This window comes from Corvus kubaryi, unplaced genomic scaffold (assembly GCF_017639235.1).
Source record: "Corvus kubaryi isolate FWS band 111438036 unplaced genomic scaffold, C.kubaryi_AGA036_p1.0 37384, whole genome shotgun sequence".
Taxonomy (NCBI): domain Eukaryota; kingdom Metazoa; phylum Chordata; class Aves; order Passeriformes; family Corvidae; genus Corvus; species Corvus kubaryi.
Window position 1 is genome coordinate 2,593,845 of NW_024581126.1, and position 26,251 is coordinate 2,620,095.

At 38.8% G+C, this 26,251-nt stretch overlaps 1 protein-coding gene across 5 annotated transcripts in view; it reads right to left on the bottom strand.

The window, feature by feature from the left end:
- Nucleotides 1-26,251, bottom strand: part of HIPK3 (homeodomain interacting protein kinase 3) — a 67,500-nt gene that overhangs the window by 17,200 nt on the left and 24,049 nt on the right. For all 5 annotated transcript variants that reach the window (XM_042035534.1, XM_042035532.1, XM_042035535.1 and 2 more), the window contains exons 3-4: nucleotides 3,809-3,932; nucleotides 582-701 (exon numbers count right to left, since the gene is read on the bottom strand). In XM_042035534.1, coding sequence (XP_041891468.1) covers nucleotides 582-701; nucleotides 3,809-3,932 — 244 coding nt within the window. The remainder of the gene's footprint in view (nucleotides 1-581; nucleotides 702-3,808; nucleotides 3,933-26,251) is intronic.

Here is a 26,251-nt window from a genome sequence, read left to right on the forward strand (position 1 = left end):
GGAAGCGAAGCTCTGCTTATGGCCAGAGTGCAATAATGTTGCTTAGAGAGAAGCAAGGTGTGCAGAACATAAAAGTACAATTTGTTTCAACTTCGTCTGCACTCACTGTATCGCGGCTTTCAGCCAACAAAGACTGTTTTAGCAGGAGAGCTAAAAGAAATGAGCTGTACACAGCCATGCTATTTCTTAATCTCCTTTTTCTCCTAGGAACTTCTGATCCTGAAGCCAATTCTGGACAAATGTTGACAGAGTAGTGTGGGCCTCAGAGACAAATTCCTTACATGAAGTGAAAAGCAGTAACCAAGCAAGAAAGAGAACAAAACAAACCAAACCACTCATTTAGTATCTTTGGAGACACAAGGCTTAATTTGAATTCCCCACCTGGCAGCCACACACTGGCCACAGCACAGCCTGGCAGCTGCACCTTGGGGAACAGAAAAAATGGAAGGGATACAGAGCAGGAGCTGGTAAAAACCACAGGAGATGCACCAGGGAGATAAGGTATCGTAGTGAATCTTGGCCTCTCTGGTTTCTCTGCTCACAAAATAATATGCTGTTTTCTACTACATTACACTGTTTACCTTTAATCTCCAACTGGAATATGGTGCATCCGTTTCTCTACAGAAAAATCTTGCAGTTTTCGTTCCCATGCTTAACAACTGCTCTCCTGGCAAACCTTGAGTCTGTGAAATGTAACGAATCTAAGGAAAAAATAGAACAGGGAAAATAAATTACCCCTTGTTTTCCAAATGTGATCCCCACACAGTTAAAAACTTGTAATTTCATTTAAAAAATGACAAGACAAACCACGCTCAGAGGATCGCAGTTTGACAGCTACATCTTACAGAGGGGAGAAACCTAACACTGAGCACTTGGCACTGCTCTCTCCATCTCTCAGAGAAAGCCATACATAAACAAACCTTCCAAGTGACCTATATAAGCAAGCTTTTGAGGTTGGGTCACAGGAACGAGGAGCTAGGGAGAGTGGCTGTCATTACCTCCTCAACCCACTCAAATCCTAAACGTATTTTTTAAATTCTAAACAGGAAAATCAGTAGGAGTGCATCATTTGCTTACAGAACTTCGATGATTTTTCATTGTTTTTCCATCTTCTCATTATGTAACTTGATAAAAATCCTTCCCATTTGCTGCTTCCAGTGTATCAGTCATCTGACACATCTGACACACCTGCATTTCAAGGAAACATTCCTTGTGGAAAGGCAGTGCCTCTACAACCTCCAGGCAGCAAAAGATAGTGTTGTTGTCCAAGAAAATCTGAGTGTGATGGGAATGGACTAGCTTTATGCCTGAAAGAAGCTTTGCTCTGAAATGATCAAGATGCATTTATTGTAGAAGATGATTTACTATGCATTTTGCATTACCTATCCCAGTTGATGATTGATGTATTACCTAGAACAGTGAAGTTTCAAGGCTTCAACAGAAATCTGTTGAAACATGATGTGTTTTAACTACTGTGCATGCAATGTTAACTCACTGTACAAGGGGGAACTTATCCCAGAAGCAGTATTGCTTTCAAAATTAAAAACCACCGTGGAGTTGGAACAATAACTGGCAATAATTGAAAACTAAGCTTGTTGCAGATCAGGATGGAGAGGGTACAGATTCCAGCAGCCAGGGCTGAACTTCTGAAGGGCAGGGTCGCACACCACAGAAGGGCTGCTGGGGTGAGCCAGCCCCTGGAAAAGGAGGAGCAGCCAGGCAATAAGAGAGAAGAAAGGGAAAAATCAAAAGGAGAGAGTGGTCAAATACACCAAATCAGAAACTGAGAGATGAGAAGATAAAGTCAATGAAAGACAGAGGACCTGAGAGTTGGGAGCACCTGCCCACCAGAAAAACTGATGGCAGTAGAGAGTAAAAGGTACATGTGAGGCTTCTGCTGGAAAATTAGTGACAGACCCAAGTGGGAAGAAACTAAACACAATGCTGCCAACTTTTGGTATTTAGTATCCTCCATAATTCCCTACCTCAGGGAGTAAAGAGAATCCTACTCTGACCAGAAATGTTGCTAGATCATTTATAATGTCCTCAGAGAACAAACAGTCTTAAAAAGTACAGGGGAAAAGCCAGTGCATTAATTCAAAAATTCAGCAGTTAAGCACCTGTGCCCGTTTCTAATGAGTATTAAAGCTCAGAAGACAGGGCTATTTTCCAGAGAGAAATACAGCTGTTACTGGTTCTAACCACAAGTAAATATAAGAACTAAGAGCTCCCTTTCAAGGGCCAGTGTGTTGGTTGCCACATACCAGGGGGACAGGGGGGAAATGCAGCACAATGCCCTTGCCTGTTCGTTTGCTCAGTGACACACATCATGTAGCAGGAGGAAAGGAATCTCCTTGGAAGCCATCTCCTACTCCTGCTGTACTCAGGTATACTGAGAAAAGCCTTGAATCCAATTTCTCCAAAGCAAGCTTTGCAGACCTGCTGGAGCACAGTTACGAGCCTGGTTAAAGGAAGGCAATTCCTGCTGGTGCAGAGGAGGTTGCAGCCCCTCTTCCACCACAACGTGAGGATCAGACAAGTTGCTAGGTGAGTTATTAACTGAGACTTCCAGCAAACTTGAATGATATGTAAGAGGTAAATAAATTTGCCGAGTTCTTGGAAATTTTTGAGACAGCATTATGGAGTCTTTCCAAAAAACAAATGCCTTCACTCTATCCTTAAGAAGAACAGTGAATTATATAGGTTGTTAGATGTTTCCTCTTTTATTTTCCATTTTAACAGCAACAGTCTGCAAAAAGGTCTTCTAAATGCATCAACCCCCATTCCATTCATAGCTCACTTTCCACACATGAAATGCTGCATTTTGTGTAAATGAAGGAAACTGAAATACAAAACATTACCAACATCAACACAAAATTAATGTATCCCCTGAAAACGGTTTTAACAAACAAACTTTTAGAAAAGCAGGTCTGATCTGTAAGTGCAGGGAGCCAAAAGCCCACTCCATGAGCGGGACTTGAACAACCTAAACAACATCCTGGAAGAACTGCCCCTGAACTCAATGCTGAATCAAAGATGTAGAACTTAGCAAGAAGCCAGTGCTGTTCCTTCTGGGGTTTTCAAGAGATTGCTTCACTTGCAAAGTTCAAAACCAGGTGAGGATACTCAGGATGCTGATTACATTCCTTCCAAATTCCACACTATTTCCTAAGTGTTTAAAATAGAAAACATTCTACATCTTTCATCAGAAACAATGTGGGGTTTTATTAAATTCTCTCACAAATGCTGATGGTGTCAGTAGCTGAAAATTCAACAAAGCAAAGGCAGAGCTTTAAGAGCTCCAAGCTTTACCACTGCCTATCTACAGTATTATTGTGACAGTTCATTCTCGTTCCTCATGAAGTACAGGCTCTCAAATCTTTGAGCTTTGTTGGGTTTCCAGAAAGCATCAGAGAGTATTCAGAACACAATTAATCCTGACCTCTGAATAGACATTCCAGAGTCAACCCTGTTCATGGCAAATGAAAGAGAGATTATAATGCAATGATGGTAGCTGCAAACTTTGGTTTCCATCAGAAAAAGCAGCTTCAATACCAACATCTATTTTGTAAGATGGAGGGAGGAGGAGAAATGCAAATTTAATTCAAAAAAAGCAGCACAATATACAGTCTGGTTCAGAAAGAGGATTTATGTTACTAGGACAATCAATAAGACTAAATTAAAAGCATTGAACAGACTTGAAGAAATACTACATAGTAAGAGATATTATTAGCATTTAAAACTCGGGATTTAATGAACTGAAATTCTTACATTGCAGAAAGTGTGCTTGTGAAATTTATTCTACTACCTGGTCATATTCCAGTGCTCCTGGGTACAGTGGCCATCCAAGAAACAGCTCTGCAATCACACACCCTAACGACCACATGTCTATGGCTTCACAAAACGGCAATCCCAGTATGATCTCTGGTGCTCTGCAAATTAAACATGGTTACTGAATTTTTTTCCTTGGGGAAGAAAGGTCATTCAACAATCCAACATGACAAAAAAATAAAAAATAATAATTTAAAAAAAATTGGTTTTTGATAATTATTTCAATTAAATCCTAACATCAGAAATTGCATTTTTCTTTATCTAGGTAACCTGTGGTAATATTTTGCAGCTCCAAGATGTTTTTTTCCTACATGTACTAGTTTGCTATGTACATGAAAATGCCTGGAAAACAGAATGTCCCTGATTCAGAACTTTTGCCTTTCCTCCAGTATATCTCAAATGATTTGTCCACTCAATGTCATATGTCTGTAACTTTATTCCAACAACAATAGTCTTTCATCTCAAAAAAAAAAAAACCACCCTAAAAGTTTGATCTGAAAATCCACTTGCACACTTCCCAATTGTACAGTACACTTAAAGCTATTTAAAATATCAATTTAATTACATAACTGCAAATCCCTTAATGTACTCAAATCGGTTCAATGTGATCAATTTTTAAATCACTTAAATGAAAACACTGCACTTGCTAAACAGAGCAGGTGCTATTTTTCACCTAAAACAAATGCAAATTAGTTAACCAACACCATCTGACTTTATGTCTGCACTCAAGAACCAGAAAAGTTGGTATTGACACAGCTGCTAAAGGGGCTTTTAACATTTCTGTTCACATGGAATCGAACTCAAGTATTTCACAAATGTCCATTTTCATTGTATTTGTTCTTTTAAAATGTTCCCTCCCGGCTCATTCAAGCTATTAACAAAAAGAAAAAGGTTAAATTTGTATCTGCATTCTAACAGAGGAAGATGCCTAGAGATGTAAAGTATTATTTAAAGCATCACACTATAACAGGATCTACTTTTAAAGCAGACAATCTGTTGTTAGCTTAGCATGTCGCAGAACAGTAGGAATGTGGTTAAAACCAAGAGGGTAATTCCCACTGCAGCTGGGCAGAACAGGAGAGCATTCAGCTGACCAGGAAACATGGGATTTCTCACCTGTGTAAAAGCTCACAAATTTTATGCCTCAGCACATCCTGGCATAGTCTATTGACATTCCACACAAAACAGACTCTGATCATCGTAAATATCTACATATCTCATTCTCCTCTGACATTTACCTCTATCAAAATATTTTTTAAATTACTGACAAGTACTGGATTGGTAACAAATTCCTATTTTTATGCTACATTGAGACAGAGAAGTTATTTTGTAGCTGTACAGCAGACCAAGAGCTAAGTATCTCCATCCCTTTTCACAAGGGGTAGTTGGTAGAAGCTGTACATAGCCATATTCAAAGCTCCAAGGATGCACATTCACCACCAGGGAAAGGACTCCCAGTGAAGCCATTTGGGCTTCTGCTACAGGAAAAATCCAACACTTTCCATGGATAAGAAAATCTATAGAACAGGATATTCTGTTAAATAATTATGTACTTTCCATTCATGCTAGCACTTCAGTTTTCCCCATCCTTGCCCCAAACCATTTTGGATGCGATTATATGAAGGCTAAATCTTGTCACGCTGAAGTGAAACTGGAGAGGCTCAGTTTTCCACTGCCTCCAAAGATTTGATTACAATAAACTTCTGGGGATCAAACATATGTATTTTTGTAATGCAGGATCGTGACACTGCAGTAAGTCTTAGCTAGTTTAGTTATCCAAGAAATCAATTCAATATCTCTGGATGCCATAAGACAGAAATAGCAGCGAGAAACGTCTGCCTTCCCCCGCTGGCTGGGTGCCAGTCTGCCTATGGTTGTTAGAGATCTCTGTTAAAATACACTTCCTTTTGTTGTATTATGTTACAGCCCTGAATAGTTAATGAATATACACACAGCCTATGGATATAGGGGCTTTAACAAATGCTTCTGCTAAAATAAGCTCTGTAAAACCTCTTACGTTTACTCAATGGTTAATATGTGCGCCACATAAAAATAGCCGCAGTCCATCGGTCTGTCATGCATCCCTTTGGAGAGACGGGATTGCAAAGAAAAGAAGGATGAGGGTAGACACAATGCCAAAAAAATAGAGAATGCTTGCTGTGTTTCAAAATACAGTAATCTGTTAGTTTTTCCCAAAGAAAAGTACTAATAAATAAGTCTAAGGAAAAGGGATGTATTTCAAGGGAGGCAAAGTGCTCCTCACTTGCCAACACCAGACCTACCATCCAGAATGGAAGAGGAAATAAATGTGCTCCTGAGCACAGCTACCTGCACCATACTGTAGTACAGTGAACAAAAACCATTTTCAGGCTAGCTTGAAGTGAGGCAGATGAAGAGCTGCTGCTCTTTTGGGGCCAATGTCTCCTACCATGTCTCACGCTAGTCCTTAAAATGGAGCAGCTTTCTCACAACAAATAAAGTTGCAGGAGAATGTAACTGAGTTTGCTTATGTTTGGAGTGGTCTTAACCAGCTCAAATATTTTTGTTAAGGAACGTTTGTTAATGTCATGCTCAAAATCACCTTCTTCTGTTTCTCCTTTTAAACTTCCTGTTAAAAATCTGTCTGGAGAGATGGAGAGAAAAGTGTTGGAGAGAATCATTCTTCAATTTTTAAGATGATCCACAGTTCTTTTCTCCTACAAGGAATATTTCACCATGCACCTCAAAAGGAAGGTATTCCCTTTCCTAACTACAACCATAGACATGAGAGTGGTAGGAACTCCAGATGTCCCAACAGTCACTTTAGCATCAGATTAAAAAAAAATGTGTAACTTAGTATTTCTCTCTCTCAAAACAGCGCCACCACACACACCCCCTCCTGCCTGGTTTTTACTACAGATTACAAAATGTTCAGTGCACCAGAAGATAACACAGCGTCCACCTTAGTAAACAGCACCTGTTATCCCATAACCAAGACATCAACAAGGAGAACACCAGAATTTTCTAAACTTCCTAAGGACACCGAATCTTACTTAAATGTACTTAAATTAAAAGCAAGATTTTAGAAAGCACCTATTTCTTTCTTATCAGTGTTAATTAAACATTAATTTAAAACATTATCATAAAACAGCTTAGACTTTACAATTAGAAAGATCTAAAAAGATGAAAGACACAAATTAATATTTGCTTCAGCTGCTTGTTTGGATAGTCACATTTCTATTTATTACATCACAGACAATAAATACATATAGTATCCTATAAGTTGTTGTAAGCTTATGAGGAAAGAAATCACACAATTTATTCCATTAACTTGTTCAAAGACCAGAATATTTCATAAAATAGTTTAGCTTCAGCATGTTAGCCAGCTTGGAATGAAGCAACAAAATAAACAAATTTGAAAAAAAAAAGAGATCGATTCTTGATGGGAGGATTAAAAAATAAAAAACAACGCAAAAACTTACAAAGAAAAGATCAAAACCAGCATAGTAACAGAAAACGTCTTCCAACCCTTACACTGGGGGAACAAAGAATGAAGTGCAAGAATTACCGATACTACAAAAAAAAGTCATAAAAAAATCTGTAAGAAGTCAAACCTTTTCAGATGATCATTACCTAGAAATCGTTGGTTAGAAATCCAATTTGGAACAGAAGTTACATGAAAAAGCTAAAACCCAACAGTCATTGTACAAAGTAACAACTGAAGAACAGCACAAACAATAAGAAGCAGCTTCCCAGAACCGTACTTTTATGAAGAATTCAGTTGAATGCAGGAATAACTTCCCAAATATGTTCCCACTGCAGGTCCTGTAACACAGTCACACTACACATACTCCCCCACAGACCAAGGAAATGAGATAAAGACTGAGCAATTTTGATTTCTATTTGTCTGGCAGTGTGAGAGGGTCAATGTATCGACTGTCGATCACACCACTGGTTTATTTACTGACTACCTACTGCTCTCCAGAGTGGAGAGTATAGAATAGCCTTCCTCCCCTCAGGTCTCCCACTCCTTCCAACACAGCTGTGTGATGTCTTTCCAAGACCACACCTTTTACCTGCCACCCATACCAACTTCCATGTTGAAGGTGAAGGTAATGATGCTGTATGAGGAACATGGAGCTAAGCCGTTCCACAGGTGCTGTTGCCTACTCCAAAGATGCTGGACATCAGGAATGCTGGTAAATCCTTGGCAGTGTTAGCTCTCCATTACACATTTCGCAGAAAAATTCTTTCCAAACACGCATATAATCCCTATCATGCTATTCCAGCTTTACAGTATCAAACATACTGAATAAGAATTTTAATACTGGTTCTTCATAAATTTTGGGTTCTATACATTCATATAGTTGAAGGTAAATGGAGACAATGCTCCTAATATGAGCATGTGACACAAAATGTATGACGTTCTCATACAAACCAAACTTTACTGCCTCTATTTACCGCTCTCTGTGGTGACAATGATAATAATTACCTACCCTGGATATAACACAATGTCACAATTACAAGAAATACTAATGCAAGGAAGTCACCAAAAGGATGGGATGTTTGGTTGGTTTTTTTTTTATTAGTGACCTGATAAAAGTCCTGGTGTGGAGAACTCATGTAAATAAATCCAATTTGCAAGAGTTAAAGCCAAACAAGATGGCCAGCCTGAGAACACCTCTTCTCCCCTGCTACCATCACAAGCATAATGCAAGCATATCCCTTCTGAAAGAAATAACCAGACATGGGTGGTAAGATGTACAGTTCTTCTCCTAAAGAGAGGAGGTCTAAGAGAGGATTAGATGCAGTGAATAAGTTAATGAGAGATGGCAATGGGCATTCTGGTGAGTATTCTCATGTACAGTTCATTCTCTTCAACTACCAGTCTTTATTGTGTACATGGAGGAATGCAAACCTTTCTTCAAGATCTGCAAGAACATAGGAAAGACTCTTGGCTAGAGGGATCAAAATCAAGGTGGCAATGCCCAGAAAAAACTCCCAGGCAAGTACACTTCAACAACCTGAAGGATGAAATAGGAAGGAACCATGTAATGACAAAACCTGGAAATGATGAACGATATAAAGATCAGTCGGCTCTATTGTGGATTCATGATGGTCTTCAGAAGGAACTTCAAATATGCAATTAGATCAACACAACAACAGGAAGTAGAGCATACATAGTGTGTAGTAAACCATAGTGAAAATTAGTGTACCATATTCATTTATTAATTACCCATAAGAAATTATGTTATAAATTAACCAACTTTTCAATGAAAAATCTAGACAACTTTACAGATTACTCAAGCAAAATATTTTACAATTGGGAGCAAAAATAATCAGGATATCAGTATTTATTTTTAAAGGACAAAGACATATAAAAAAATACTATGCCTTATATAAAACTAGTGATATTCCCTCACCTTGAATAGTGTGTGTTCACTTTTGAATTCTGTGTTCAGTTTTGGTCACCCCCATCTGAAAAAGGATACATCAAATAGAAAAGACGCAGAAAAGAACAATATAAATTAAAGACTTGAAGAGATTTGGGTACAAGAAGAAACCCTGGTTAGAACTATAAAGCTTCAGGAAAGAATGATCAGTAACATTACTCAAATTATATAATAAATAAGGGAAGAGAAGCAGACAGGTGTTTCTAACACTCTATCTCACTACAGAAGACCAAGGAATCCCCCCACCCACTTTGAGATAAAGACTGATGTAAATACAAAAGTAGATTTTTAAAGCCAGAATTACAATTACCCTCGGAATCACAGGTCACTGTTGAGATAAATATTAGGAGTACTTAAGAATGGAGAGACAGGAAAATACCCACAAGGGTTCTAGATTATATAGTAAGGGTTGAATCCATGTAGAACAAAAACAGCCATCAATTTTGTAGACCTGTAAGAAACCTGCATCAGAAGACACTGAAGTGCAACCTTCTGCTACAGTAAATTTTCTCCAGCAACAAAATGCCAGAATACATAAAATGCTGATCTGAGAACATATATGTATCTCATTTCCTACATACTAAAATCACTGTTCTTGCACAAATATATGAGTTACCCAAGCAAATCCCTTGACCCAAACTACAATCTTCCTCATGGTCAGAATAATTTTAGCTTTTAATGTCATTTTGTTAAAGTAGGAATTATATCAACAAAATTTATAGATATCTTTAAAATAGTTGTGTTACACATGAAAACATAATCACTCAACTGCACTTCCTAAGAACAGTTTTATAGTTGAATTGCCTCTTGCTTTCAAGCCCACTGAGATGTCAGAATGCAGATTGGCAGTGTCATGTGCTAACATATATTTGGTCTTAGAAATGCAAGTATGGTACATGATGCCAGACGACGAGCCTTCCTCCCTACCCTTTGGAAGGAATGCTGCAGCAAGTCAATAATGAAAAACTGAACTCTAAATTTACATTCACAATCCTGGCCTTTGTTGTTTTCTAGGGTTGTTTTAACTCTTTTATGATTCGGCAATAGGAAGTATATAAGTAGCAAACTCTGGTTGGGGAGTATTTTTTTAAACTCTAAGCATGTAGGAGGACTTAAACAGAAAGCAAAAATATAAGTGCTTAGACGCAGACTCAGGAAATGTTAGTTAAGCTGGATAGGGGCATCTTTGTCTTTGAGGTAGCAGGAAAGACTCAACCCCACCGCCTCTGCAATTCAAGCCTATGTCACCATGTACCACAAAAGACAGCGAGAATAATTATGTTCAAGCTGATAAGGGAAGTTATCCCCTCATTCCTAGTTTCATTCCTCCTTTGAAGGAGTTTGGTGCATGGGAAGTGGCAGTGAAGACACAAGGAAATGAGCTGCTGTATCTCCTGTAAATTTCTATGGTCACAGTATGAATTCTTCCACCATGAAATAATAAAACCTCATTTTTGCCTCATAAAACATTTTCATAGGACTATGCATGCTCAACAGCTAGAAAAGATCTACTTCCCCTCACAGCCTCCCAGTGATATATATATAATGTACAAGACTGACATGCAGCTGCCAGTTTAACTTTGAACCCTGATCTGCCCCAGAGAAGGATTTAAAAATCTTATATAGAAAGCGGCCCACATACATGACTCTTAGAAAAAAGAAGCAGTCACTGCAAAAAAAATTCTTTAGAGCTTACGGCTCATGACTGAATGGGGAAAAGAAAATTCAACAAGAAATTAAATGAGACAGAAAAATAAATCCTAGGTAATTTCCTCAAATAATAAAAAATCACAAACTATCCTAGATCTTTTTCCTGATACTGAAAAACAATTTCGTTTTGGAAGAGCAAGCACAAATTTCAACCTAATATACCTTCTCTTACCACCTACCAAAAATACTGAAGATAATCATTATTTAGTTATTCCTGTCTGATTTATTCAGATGAGAATAATAAAACAAGTGATTTCAGCAGACTCTTTTCCAATTATCCACTATCTCTCATGAAATGAGGAGTTGATTTCATTAAAACTAGAAGATGTTTATGCTTCTGCCTTTTCATGATTTTGATTTTCCTTGAAAAGACTTACCGAGTGATTTATTTATATACTTGATCTGTTCAGCAGTTTTTGAATTACATGAAAATTAAGCAAAGTAGATACTGATACAATTAAGCATTGTAGATACAATACAATGAACAAAATGGTGTAGAGATAAACTCTTCAGATGCCTTATTGATAAATAAAGTCTGCTATTTAATACATTTACATTTTGGATAGCAAAGTGTCAATATATTTTAAGTGTCAAATGAGGTTACTTACCAATAACTGAATTTTGACAACACCCTTTGTGTCCTTGTACAATTTCCTCCTAACTGTGGGACGACCATGCAGTGTTTCATCCTTGCACTGCTCAAAGGTTGCAAGAGATGGTCACACAGACATTGCCTCTGCCCAGAAAAGGAAAACATCCAAAACCTTGTACAGAGTTTTTGTACAAAACAAACCCCCAAGATGAGCTGGTGAATTGTCTAAGATTGTTTTTGACGAAAACCAGACTTGAAATGATCCTGTTTGGAAGAGTGATTGCAGTCAAGGCAAGCACAAGTAGCTGTGGAAGGCCAAGCAGTGGGGCTGTTGGCAACCACGAGCTGACCTCCACGCAAGGAGAGGATCAAACACAGATTTCCAGCTCTGGAGGAGGACAAGAGAAGAGCACAGCGTGGGATGTTTCAAGGCCTCACAGATCAGACATGTTAGAACTTAATTTCCCCCCCTTACTTTGTTATTCTTGATTCTGTGGGAATAACAGTTTCTAACTCTCTAAGGGTCTACGTGGACTTGGCAGTGCCCAAACACATCAGCTTAAGAACAGGTAGAGAATTTCTACAGAAGAGTAAGAAGCTCAGAAGCATTGGTTTGTGGCATCCTTGTCAAGAATGACATGGCATTGTAATTACGTCAGTTATGTGCCAAGGCTTTTTATGCTTTAACCCTTGATGATAACAGTCCTACAACTGGACTGAGGGTACAAAGTTACAATGGTGCTAAAGAAGCAAGCAGTCAGATCCTGCTGTAAAAAACCCCAGCAGACACAGGGCAATGGGAAGAGGAATTAGTTTCTAATATCACTGATTAGCATGAGGGTCTCTGTTACTGGCATAGTCCAGGTAAAAAAACCAGAGAACACAAGGATGTTGCTGTTATGCAAGAATCAAGTAAATCATTACATATTACTTTATTTTAACCAGCTATTAAGAAAAACAAAACTAAAAAACCAAAGCAAAACCAAAAAAAAACCCACACACAAAAAAAACCCCACACCAAAACAATACCAAAGAAAATTCCAACCTGAAGACACAAAGGAAAATTTCTTTCATTCTTCAGCAACACTTGTAAAAGAGTTTGTCCTCCAACACAGGGCAACAACACACCTGCCCGCTGTAGGTCTGCAGCTCAGCCCAAGAGTTCAATAAACCATGAAACTACTGAACTATATGAAATCATTTTCCAGCATAAAGCTGTTGCACAGCAGTTCTCCAGGCAGGCACACCGCACTGGAGACGAACACATCACACAGGTACTCTACAGAGTAAGAAAATCTGCTCACATCCTTGTCCACTGTGAAAAGGATTTTTTAAACTGCTGATACATGCCCATCTGGGTGATGCAAAGTGATGTTCTGGTGAAATTTTGCAACTCAAACTGGAAAATTTTGACTTAAAATTACATTGCTTAAATTATAAAAAGCTCACCAAAAATTAACAACAAAAAAAGAAAAAAAAAGAAAAAAAAATGCAATCTTAGAAAAAAATCCATATTTTCATTACAGATAATTTATGTAGTGATACTAGATTATAAAAACATTGTCAAATTGAGATTCAACACTGACAACATGACATCAGGCTAAATAGAGACAGTAGGCTTGTTAAAGCTGTTTAATTTTGAAAGACAAACAAGCAACAGACTTGTAGGAGAAACTAGTATTTTAAAAAATATTATCTATTAACAGCAATGTGATCACTTAGAATTCAAATATTCAAAGCACATACAATTTAAACAGTAGTGTCCTGCAAAATGTCATGTATTGATGCCACAGCTTCACACTGGAGATTCATGTCCTGTTCACTAACTAAATGGAACACCAGAATCCACTTCACTTTGAATACTCCCCTATAGAAAATGTTATCTAAACACTTAGTATCTATGCCAGCTGCTAAATTAAACACAAAAAATTAGAAAGAATAGTAAAATGAAAGTTATGACAGAAAACCTACAGACCAGCAACTGGGGCAGATGAATTAACACACATGAAAAATTAAATCTGCTTTCTCAAGGTTACACTAGTAGAGACCTTTTGGTGAATAAAAATATTTTTAAATATTTCTAGATACTAAATGTTCTGCTGGATTCATACCCAAAGGTTACATCTCTGGCTCAATGTCCTGTGGGAATCTGTAACTTCCATAGAACACTGCAGAAAAATACACCCAACACACAGTACACACCGACACTTAACAGCATTAATTTTAATTTGAATACTGCTGTAGTATTTATGCTGTTCTGGCAAGTGATCCGACTGGCTGACTTGGCGAGTTTTTCCCATACAGATTTCTATGATTAGACTCGTGGTGTAAACATGACACCCCACCAGAACAGGTCTCATCCTTACCCACTGCTTAGTGACCCCTCTAACACAACCGTGGGGAAATACAGCAGCACCTCAGCTTTGGAGCACTACAGAAAATCACCTGCTAATGTTCCAACAAAGCTAAGAAATTACTTTAGAAGATTTAAAACGCTATTTTCTTCCCCTCCCTGATGAATTTAACCTATGGACTGCTCCCGGGGAAAACTACACAAGTCTATTTTGGTAGGCTAGACTGTAAGACCTCAGCCTTCCAGCACATCCCATCACCTGCTTCCCATTACACCAGTGTGCTGAAAGAATCCGTATGCAATGGTCCCTTCCAAATGTTTCACCCCAGCCTTGAACCCCAACAGCACAAGGCTGCTGGTTTTTCCCTCTTATTGTTCTCCTCAGATGCTTTTTCCTCTCTGCTTTTTTCCTATTTTTCCTTCCCTATTATTCCATTTTAGTTTATTTGTCCTTTCCTGTTGAAAGAAGAGCCTGTCTATTCTTAGAAGAGTTTTGGATCCTAAAATAAACTGCTTAACTATGTATCTATTACATTCAGAATTGATGTCACATCAGACCCTGACAACATGCTACGACAAGAACGTGACTACAGCAAAGAGCCCCAGCATTTCTGCAAGCCCTGCTTTGCAAAGATTTTTAAAGACAATTTACATTCAAAAATGCATCTACCCAAACATAGGGTAGGGATTTTTTCCACTTCTTCTTCTCACTACATAAATGCTGATATTTTTAAAGCAGTTCTTGCCTGATATTTAATACTAAAACCTGGACCCTCCACCACCACACTAGAGGAAGAAGTCAGGGTAACCAGATTATACTGGGAATTCTTTTGAATCACACTTAATGTTAAAATTCTGCTGTGAGCAAATAAAGGTTAAAAACAGGTAGTGCAGTTTAAAGAAAAAAAAATATATATATAAAAACAAGATCTAGATAATGACTGGGTAATAATGGGAGCCTTTCATGTGAGTGAATCCTTTGAGCCTGGTCCAGGACACCAACAATTGCAAGTAGCTCATTAGTTTTGGCTAAAAACTTCATTCAGTTCCCAATATAGACAGAGGCTCATGGTAGGAAAAGGCACACTTGTTGACAATAATAACAGAAGCAACAAGGATCAAACAGACAGGGAACTTTCCCCTCATTTACAGAAGAGCTACTGCTCAAACTGGGCTGAAGCACACGGACTGCACAGTGCCCTGAGCTGGGGCTGAAGAACTTTTGTCTCCAAGAGGAAAAGGAAAGGTAAGTTATCTTCACTGCCTGCTCTTCTCAGAGTGCAGAGAAAGAATTATACAGAATTCCACAAGGCCCCACAAGGCCTTGCTGGAAAAGTCTGAGGGGCGATAAACATTTCCTGGACTTTAAAAAATAATAGCAATACTTATTTCAAGCACACAACTGTCATTTCATTTGAACTATTAAACGTGCATTAATAGAATACCAATAAAGATTATGAAACACTTTCAAATATGTCCTGAACAGAGAATGGAAATATACACCACATAAAGCCCATAATCCATCTAAGGCCAGGGAGATATTCTGGGTTCAACTTTCAAATGACCTGTACCAAAATACAAAACCAAAATAATGCCAACTAAAAATTTATTCAAAGCATCAACAACTAACAAAAATTGCAAAAATAAAGTAATTGTGAAGTTGGACTATTTTGCATGTGATGGCCAAACCCTGAACACTGCCCTAAAGGCTACAGCATTGTGAGAGTCTGCACAGTGGGAGTATTTACCTGGAACTCCTGCTCCTTGAAAAGATGAAAACTAAAGTCCAGTTGACAAATCTCTACTAAAAAGGTATCTGTGATTTCCTTGGAGATGTGTAGAATTCCACATTGTTTTGTTTCTAGCATATACGAATTTTCCACGGGGGGAAAAAAAAAACCCTCAAATTAAAGAGCTACTTTTTTCTTAGTCCCAGCAGCTATTTTTAGGTTATGTTGTCACACCACAAATTGACAGGACAAACTTTCAAAGGCCAGCCCTGAATTATGTCATTGCTTTTTAGTAAGGCTCCCAGCACAGCCTTACTGTGTCTTTGCTAATAGAGTTAATATTTCCTTTTGAGTCAGGTTCATTAAGTTTTCTGGCAGTTTTACATTGTGCTTTTCACTTTTAGGAAGAAGTCAACCTACAAACATAAGTGTAACCTGCATATGCTAAAATAGGGAGGGAAAAAAAAGTCTTATTGAAAGGAAAAACACCTCCCCTCCAGCTTCATTTCAGCAATGTCCTACTTTGCTGCCTGCAGTCTGAGCAGTCTGTACACACACACTTCAGTTGGTGGGGGAAATCTTTGTGGTTTTTTTCTATATTCATTAAATTCCTGTAGTTCTTTTGGGTCCCTGACATTGACCGAAGCTTATAGGTGAAATCAGACAGGATCACTATCATCAGCTCAGTGGGATTTTTGTGTAACATGATTTTCCCCATAATCAGGTTTCCTGAATGTCTTCCTCGCAAAATGGCAATTTTAAGATTGACAGCAGAAAAGAGTATTGACTACACAAGAATAAGAAATTATATTATCCATGAATAGGGTAGCATAAACTATCACAAGCAGGCCAATATACTAAATAAATCCTTGGCAATAATCCCACTGCCAAGACAGACTTACAAATTTGTTTACAATTACCCAGGAAGAGCAGCTGTCAAACAGCCTTGACAAGGCTCTGTAAACAACATATACATTAATGATGATGCTGGGAAAGGAGCAGCAAAATTATCCATTATCAGACAATTGCAGAGATGCTGGAATACTTGAAGCCTTATACAGAAATAGCCTCTTGAGAATAAATAGCTGGAAACAAGAACAGTATCAGATCTACATCAAAATCAAAATAGAAGAGATTTACAGCCTGGTAACATAACCTTATGAGGAAGAGTCCATTAGAGCATAATGATAAATACAAGCATTTTCATTAGTCATTTCAGAACTAGACAAACTCTTTATTATTATTATTATTTTCTGTCTCTGACCTTGCAAATGGCCTTAGGCAAATCAGTTTGTTCTATGATTTAAGATAACCAATTTTTTATAAATATAAAAATAACCAACTGAGAAAGACATAAAATCCAGCAAAGATGGGTTTTTGAAATAAATTTTCATCTGAAGATGAAAATCATTAAAGTCTACAAAAAGTATGTCACTGACCTATCAAGCCTTGGTAGGTACTGTAAGTACCTAAAGACAGAAAGCTGCTTTGGTGAGGTACCAAGGAAACAAGCCTTTACCTTAGCGACCTCAAACAAGTGTCCCTGGAAATAAAAGGCAAGATGGCCCTGTTACAAAACAGAGAACATTACATTCTGCTACCTTTTCATGTTCTCTAAGGATGGCCAGCATAGCATTACAGCGTTCACTTCAAGGCTTATTAAGCCTCTTGTAGCATTACGATTACTAAGTGCTTTCCCAAAGGTGGTCACAGCCCCATAGAAAAAGAAGTGATCATTTCTGCCATTTAAAACCATACCTGTGCAACATATTTATGGAGCTGCAGCAGTTAAACCTGATGCAAACAGGTTTACATGATTTATAAAACCACAGGTGTGAAGGTTCCTCAAAGATGCCAGACCTGTTTCTAAATCATTTTTGTTATTTTAAACACGACAAAAATAGACTCAATTGCATTTCCCTGATTTAAGTTGATATGAACTATAACAGATGACAGGTTGCCACTCACTTGATTCCATCATCTTTCCAACCTCAAAGCAGCATGGGAAACTTATCAGGAACACCAACCAACCAACCTAACAAGCATCATGAGACTTTATCTGCCAAGGTCAGGGGAGGGGGCGTTCAATTTTGAGTGATTATAATTTCATCAGCAGAAAAAGAAAAAGCCTATAATCAGCTTCAAACACCTGAAACAAAACAATTGTGCTCAAATGTCTTACATTTGCAAGAGTTAAGGACTCTATAGCAGCACCTTTCAATAAAGAATGGTGTGGCAATCTTAACATGGCACACTCTTAGCAGCTCTACCAAATTTAAGAGGACTACCAAAAATAGGCTTCATTCTACAGAATAAGCACATACCTCACTGCGTTGTACATTTCTTATGCCCCACTGGTGCCAGTACACCCACTGAAATGAGAGACAAGTGAAATCATAGGTTTTTTTGTTTTGCTATTCAGCATGGGGGAAAAATGTTAAAAATCTATGAACTGAGAGATTAAAGTTCCACCAGGAGTTGACTGAAGGAAGTCATCATGCATTTAACCAGCTCTTCTTCCTTCTAAGTGATTTCATCACCCAACCTCCGGGGGGGAAGACAATGGGAGCTGAACTGTGTCCAGGGGATCTCTAGGGTGAAAACTTACCCCTGGGAACACCTACTAACCAGGTGAAACAGAGGACTGGCTTCATCAACTTCACCAAATCATCAGTATGTCTCAATGCAAGCTTGCTATGACTTAAAACTGGTGTATAAACACAAGCTGAATTACAATTGTCATACGTTTGGTATTTTCTAAACAGTAAACAGGAACAGGCAAAAACTAGCTGATGAAGTCAGTGCTTACACATATCAACACAGCTTTAGATAAGAATGTTCTGAAATAAATACCATCCAAAGCCACTGCATGTGCCACAGCTTCAATAAGAAGTTATTGCTGTGTCATAACTGTGTCAAAAAAAGAAATCACCAAAATATCGAGGCAAAGTTTACAAGTTGCATGATTACTTTAAAGGTAATTATTTAGCTAGAACACATGACTCTTATTTCCCTATGAAAGGCTCTCTGCTTAACTGGATTAACACACTATTGATAGCTAAATTCCACTGCCGGAGGCTACTGTCAAGTCATCATTTCCAGAACAAACCTATAAGCTATTTTCTTTATCCTGTGTGCAACTATTACACCAAGCTCATCATGAGTTTGTTCCCAAAGTGCTCTAAAAAAACTGCTGCAAAGAACATTCAAGAGATGCATGACACAGGATTACCTGTTCTAATGAAATTAGACCATACATCAGTCATAGGTTGGAAGGCTAAATACATTTTGCAGCTAACCAAGAACCTAACATCTGATTTTCAACATTGGTGGGTTTTTTGGTTTTTTTTTTTCAGTTTAAAAACAATTCAATTTTGATGCTGTGAAAATTGACTGTTGCCTGGAACTCAACTCTCAGATGTTTTCTAGGGAAAGCAAATCCAGCTCTGCATTCTCAGCAAATACTTCTCATGAAAATGTTTACATTTTTCTTATCAAAAGCAACCCTCAGATATATACACTCACTTTCTCCACCCCTTTCTTAGCACACACAATACACAAATTTTACACAGAGATGTCAGATAGGAAAGAACAGAAAAAACCTTCTTCGAGATAACCTTTCCTGCACAAACCTGCATTCAAGGTAATGCCACTGGAAAACGTGCCCCATCCTTTGCAGAGCCCTCACCCTCACATTTCTGTGGGATGGTAACACAGAGGTAAACAAGGAAGAGGAATTTCTGATCTCTCTGCTTTCATGGAATCATCAAGAACCATGACAACACAAGCAGAAGCCTCATTTTTTCTAAATCTCATTTCCATTTGCAGCATCTAACTAAAATCAGAAAGAAACTGAAAAAAAAACCCTGAAAGTGGCGTCACCATTTGTTACTACTGTACTTCACATAAAGGGAATTTATTTTAAAGTTAGGCTTAGTAACAGGAACAAAAACAATAAAAAAACCTAATTGGTTCCAAACTGGGGAATTTTGAAGTCTAACTTCCTTCCTCGTCTCCCAACAACACTCTCTGTTTCCTGATGTTGATAATGCCGGGTGGGAGACAGAGCACAGGCCTTCCTAATGAAGGGCCCCGAAACACCCCTATGAAGGGCCAAAGGGGAATAACCAAAAAGGTTAAAGTACAAAGGGAACACAATCCAAAGAAAACATGTTTGTTAGGGACAGGCCAGGCCAATGTGCTGGCTGCACAAAGGACTCAGAAAGCAAGTTAGTTTCCTCATTCTGTACTGGCAAAAAGTACTACCCTACTGCACTGACACAGGGCTGCTTGGAAAATTTCATGAGAGCATCTTTCCAATGCAATTTACCCTCTTTTCCCGGGCTCTTGTCTGCCTCAGCAACATCAGCAGTCAGTGATCACATTTCAAAACATTGGTCACTCATGCAATAAAACTGCCTGTTGCACCACACAGCAGCTCCTCATCAGGACCTTCTCATACAACGAACACAAAATCTATTTCATAAAACAGAACTGGGCTGGGGAGCTTCACTGTACAACTTTGCCAGTGTAGTATGTCATTAATAAAAAAATAAAAAGGAAAAGAAGCAACAAAAACCTGCTTTTAATGTGCTACCAGACAAAAGGTCCAACCTAGAGAAGCTAGAGAGCTCAGCCTGCCAGCAGCTAGGAGATAAGGAACCACACATACAAATGCACCTTCTTTGCTGCTTTGCCTTTGCATTTGCTATCAGTCACCAGCAGAGACTGGATACTGACTGCATCTTTGATCATTCAGAGCTCGGTTTATATTCTTCATGAAGTTGTTAGAGGCAGCCTCTGCCTCATCCCATCTTTTACTGAATGGGTTATGTCTGATACAAGAAAAATAATGAGATTGAGCATAGGAAGATTCCGCCTTTACAAAGGAAATTACCTTGTAATGACATCTAGGTTTCCTTGAGATACATTTGTTGATCACAGAAATCTGTGCGGAGTAGTTATTTTTATTATTTTAAAATGTAACAAAACCAGTACCCCTAAGCATGCATTTGCCAATTATGCAAATTACACAAATCAGTTTTCAAAACACAAGAAATCTTTTGCATTTTTCTTAGACAAGCCACACCTGAGTCCAATAAAGAAAAAAGGGCTATGACAAACGACAAAGAAAAAACAACTTGGAAATTTAGTTTGATTATAAATGAAAAGTAAAAAAATTAAAATATTTTCCTTAAAATCCAGTTTAAATCAAAAGCTAAGTGCGACAAACAATAAAAAAAGGCTGCGTTAAACCACATCATAAATTAACACCCAGGGTATTAATCCCTTTCAGTTACCAGTTCTCTAGCAACATGTAACAGTTCATTCAATGTAAAAAAACCAAAAAATGGAATAACTGTTGTACAAGAGATTTAAGAACAAGGAAAAAAAAATTGACTTGCAAAAGAAAATATTCTTAATTGCACATCATCCCTTTCCAGTGACTCCCTTTGCACTCCCACCTTTTTTGCACACCGAAATTCCAGCGTGCCACGTCGCCTTGAGCCAGCCAGGAGCGTGGGAAGGGTCCCATTGCATAAGATGTTATTAAGGCAGCAAAGCCTGGCTGCTTAACTGCAGATACTTAAATACTCAAAATAATTACACAGATTAGCCAGCGACTCCGGCCGGAGTGCTGCTGACCTGGAGCAGCAGGGAGCTGTTCCAACACACCCTCTCCAGGTGCATTCTGCACTCCAAGGGCCGAGGTGGGAGATGCTGACCCTTGTGTGTTTATCAGGAGGCAGAACAGGACTGACCACTACTCGTGGTAGACCCACACGCTTCCAAGTGGTGGAAGAACTCCCCAGCCACAGAATTAATTATGCTATAACAATAAGCTAAATGTGACTCCCACTGAAATTCATTTACAGGCATAAAGTACTTTTCCTTCCTGCTCAAGCTCCTGCAGTTAAAGGACTCTGCTTAGCAGAAATATGTGAAGAATCCCACATTACAGTATTTCAGATGTCAAGCACCAGAGTGTATTTTAGGACAATCTGGGCTAATTTTAATTTTTCAGATATTTACTTGTAGGCTCAGACCTACAGAAGTTTGGCACAAGATACTAAATACTAGTTAAAGCAAGCAAGACATTATAAAATATTTGTTTCTTCAAGGGATGGTTAAAAACCTAACCAAAGCACCTAACAGAAAGAAATTAAATACAGCAATACACTGCTCTGAGGAGGCAATCCTATAAGCACAGCTGTATACAGTTACAGTTATCTTCACGTGATTCCAAAGCATGCACTCTCTTCCCATTCCCCATACACTTTTGGGTGGGGATGTCTTTTGCTTTTGGGGGTTTGTGGCTTTGTTTGGTTGCTGGGTGGAGGGTTTTTGTTTGCATTTGGGGGGGTATGACCGTTTTATCTTGATTTTCTTAAATAAAGTTCCCTGCCCTGTCTGCAGAGGTTTTTGTTCCTCTTGCAGTGGCAGTGCTAGTCGTGAGAAGCAAGCATTGAGCAATGAGCTGGAGAGAGAACTAAGAACACAGGCTCTTAGTCAACATCAGGAAACTATTTCCACTTCAGAAGTCAGGAAGCTTTTCGCACGTTACTCCACAAGTCTTTGTGCCACATTCTATTGAAGAAGAGAATCTGCTGTCATGCCCCACAAATGTAAACAAGCTTATCAACAACCACTGGACCTAATTATACTTCGCTGTTGCTGTTTTTTTCAGATTTGCACTACTACTCTCCCCAGACAACAATGAACAACCCTAGATCTCTGTTTTGTTTTCTATAGCATACAAAGGCAACACACATATTACTGAGTTAGTCCAGAGCTATGCACACACTGACTTGCCAAATAGCTACTGCAAAACAGCAAGAATAACTACCAGCTTCTTCCTTTTCACCCTGCAGCAGTCACTAGTTTGAATCTTCCCCTCTACTCTGAAGCTGCTGTTCATACCTCTGCCACTGACACCTTGGGGATTTTCATCTCCTGTCAGATTTGGGTTGAAGTACTTGAAGGTTCAGTGGGACTAGGACAAAGGCACACTTTATGCACATTAATCAGTCAAACAAAAAAAGCTCAGAGGTCAGCTCTGAGGTTTTTCCAAAAATCCCCACTAGATTACACCCATCCAGTAAACATCAGATTCCTTATTGCAGGAGTTTCTTGCACTACCCATTTCAGAAGTGCAAGTGCAGGCCACCAAACGTCCCCTCCAACAAGCTGATCACAGTCCATTTTCATAACAGGTGCTTTCGCTTGTCCTCACAGCTCCACCACTGCCAAGTTAGAAGTGCAATATACACAGAGAAACTCCAGCGATTTATCTGCAACCATTCTCTAACGAAAAACTCAAAGAAAACATACCAAGAATCTTAAAGAGGAACTACATGGACACTGTCTCATGCAGAAGAAAAATTAAGCTATGTCACCGTAACTTGAAAACTGCAGAATGAATCTGCTCCAATGACTGCCATTAAACCACAGAATACTTGCACTTTTTGATTTGCTAGAACACACTAACCTGTGTACTGCCTTTTACCTCAAAACATGTAAATCTCGTGCTTGACAAAATGTTAATTTTGTCTCACAAAGGAAAGAGCCATCTCTTAAGGTAAAGCCACAAGAAAAAATTAAAATGGAAAAATGTTTGAAAACATCTTTCTAAACTTAAAGAGCAAAGCTAAAATCAAAGCACAACAGCAAGGAGAACGAGTTGTTACATCCAATTTCATACATATTTAAAATACAAAAGCGATGCAACTCATGACCAACAAGGACTGAGAGCATGCACATGTGCAATACACAGTGGTGGGATGTACAAATAAACCACCACCAAGTAGAGCAGCTTTTTGCCATACTTAAGCAGCCACAGATTAACACATGAGTTTTCCAAGAGGTTCACATTTTGTCACACAGTCTCTGGCTCCCCTGAGCATCAGCCTGGCACCCACTATCAGAAACACAGGGAAATCCAAAACAAGGACCATGCTAAAACTAGGAAATTGCAAGTCTCCTGTGTCTGGAGAGAGAACAGCACTAATTATAAAGTAATTAACTTCTGTTAGAATTTTCATTGTGTCAGTAAAGGAGAGGGAAGGGCTGAGGTTGCTGTTACGCACTTGGCATTCCACACTCACGTAACACCACCTTCTTTGAAATGGTTACATTGATCCAGATTCTGTATCTTGGAGGAATATGACCTACATACATTGGTTAACAAAGTACTTGAATGGGCATTTCACTGGCATTATTCCACACAAGTCCGCAAGAGAGAGTCAGTGGTCTCACGCAAGCTCAGTCCTCTGGACACACAGAATGAAAATGCTGAAGTGTCAAAAAATAGCTACAGAACAGGAAACCACATATGGGCATGAGCTCCATCCAATTTAGTAAATTAAATATTAGATTAAGTTTGGGGGTTTCTCTTTTAATTTTGTATCAGATACCTCTGTGTGAGAACAGGGTCAGGGGGAGTCATTTGATGGTATTTGTACACAGTCTAATAATGATGCTACAGATAGACACATGAAGAAAAAAAGGTGCTTCATATATGCGGATGCTTAATAATCATAACCTCAAAAGAAGTGGTGTGTGGAGAGATTAAGTGGAACAAAATTAGCGCTAATTTGTTTTAGGCAATCCCGAAGTTGTTCTTTCAGGAAGGCAACTACATGGCTACAAATTGAATATCCCAAATGGCACGTGGCACCACTCCATGAGCAACCATCCCTGTGGGACAGTCATTCCGCGGGCAGGGTGGAGTACTGGGGCACTAATGACACATGCTAATTCCTAATTCTCCTGCTGTGTAATACCCTGCAGGGTTGCAGGGTTTCTCCCTTGTTAAATATCAGTTAGTTTCCTAACTTTTTTTTTAGCAGCTAAACGACTGCTGCCTATATTAAACACTACATTAAACAGGAAAATTACATAAAGCAAGGCAACACCAGCGATGTAAGTGGTGTTGGTCAGAAAAAAACAGATCACTGTCAACGCAGTGAGAGAAGACTCAGAGTTCATGGTAGGGCCAAAAGACCAGTAAAAGAACCAGCAGAAATAAACCTGAGAATCAGTTAAGCACTTCACTCTTTTAGTGCCTCTGTGCAGAAGTTACTCAGCATAGCTAGACAGACATCAACTACAGAGCTTTCCCAGCTACTCTGTGTGTACAGGAAAGCTTTCAATTTAAGAACACTTTCTTACTGGAAATTGTTGAAATAATTCGAGGCTATATGAAAACCAAAGCACAGCCAGAAGCCATACCATATAATCTACAAATTATATGCTCCTGTTCTACTTTCCAGCTCTTGTTACCAAAAATGCTGAGGCCCTCTGCTCTACTTCCAGCTACTTTTCCGGAGAGGTAAAGTGTCCAAAGCCAGAATCATCTCCACACAATGCTGAGCCAGCACAACAATGGAGTGTGTCCAGAGAAAGGCAACAAAGCTGGTGAAGAATCTGGAACATAAATCCTATGAGGAACAGCTGTGAGAGCTGGGGGTGTTTAGCCTGGAGAAGAGGTTCAGGGGAGACTCTGTCACTGTCTACAATCACCTAGAAGGAGGTTTTGGCAAGAGGAGGGTCAGGCTCTTCTTTCAGTAACCAGTGACACAACAAAGGGTGCCTCGAGTTGCACCAAGGAATGTTCAGTTTGGATATAGGAAAACGTTTTTCACAGAAAGAGCAATTAAACATTAGCAGGCTGTCCAGGGAAGTTGTGGAGTTCCCATCCCTGGAAGTGTTCAAAGAATGTGTAGAGGTGGCACTTCATGCTATGGTTTAGTTGGCATGGTGGTGTTCACTCAAAGGTTGGGTATGATGATCTTGGAGGTGTTTTCCAACTTCAATGGCTGTATGATGGCCATTATAGTACACAGTGCACAGACAGCATCCTGCAAGTCCTTGCATTACTGCCAGAAACAGAGGAGCAGCTGGAGGTCTCTCCAGCCCTGCTGTGACCCATGGGGAGCATCCAATGCAGAATTCATTCACCAGGTAGTTCTCTAGAGGAGCCAAAAACCTATGGCATAGTCTCCAGATATACCATAAGACAAAGTCCAAAGCCCATGGACTATAGCCACCGTAGTGAACTCAGAAACTTGGCCACGTAGAAGATGCAGATGTTTAAATGCAGCTCAGAAGCCACATTTTTACAGTGATGGGTGGGACAGGTGTGTGGACATAGTGAAGAATACTTCAAGATACTAAAAACACTCAACAAAATATGTGTAGCATAATTTATATTAAAAAAATACAAACTCAATCTTGACTGGATGGCAAGCAGTGAAAGGGTGAGAAAATTAGCTCAAAAATTCAAATATTAACTGGGGTTCAAAAAAAAGGCACCAAGAACAACATCCAATACTATTAGTGTAAACATGGCTTTTGCCATCATATCTTTTTGGCAAGTATCAAGTGCTGTTACTGATCTATGACCTACAGCACACCCTAACAGTTTTTCAGTTGATAAAACAACAGTAATACGCAGTTTAAAAGCTTCATGTAGTGTTATATTTATACAAAAGCCTTGTACTTAAGTGAGGTGACAGGTGTTGCCTGCAGTTTTTCAAAGAAGCCATGAAATGCACATGTTCGAAAGTTATCAGGGAATTAAGTTTTATTGAGAGAAAGTAAC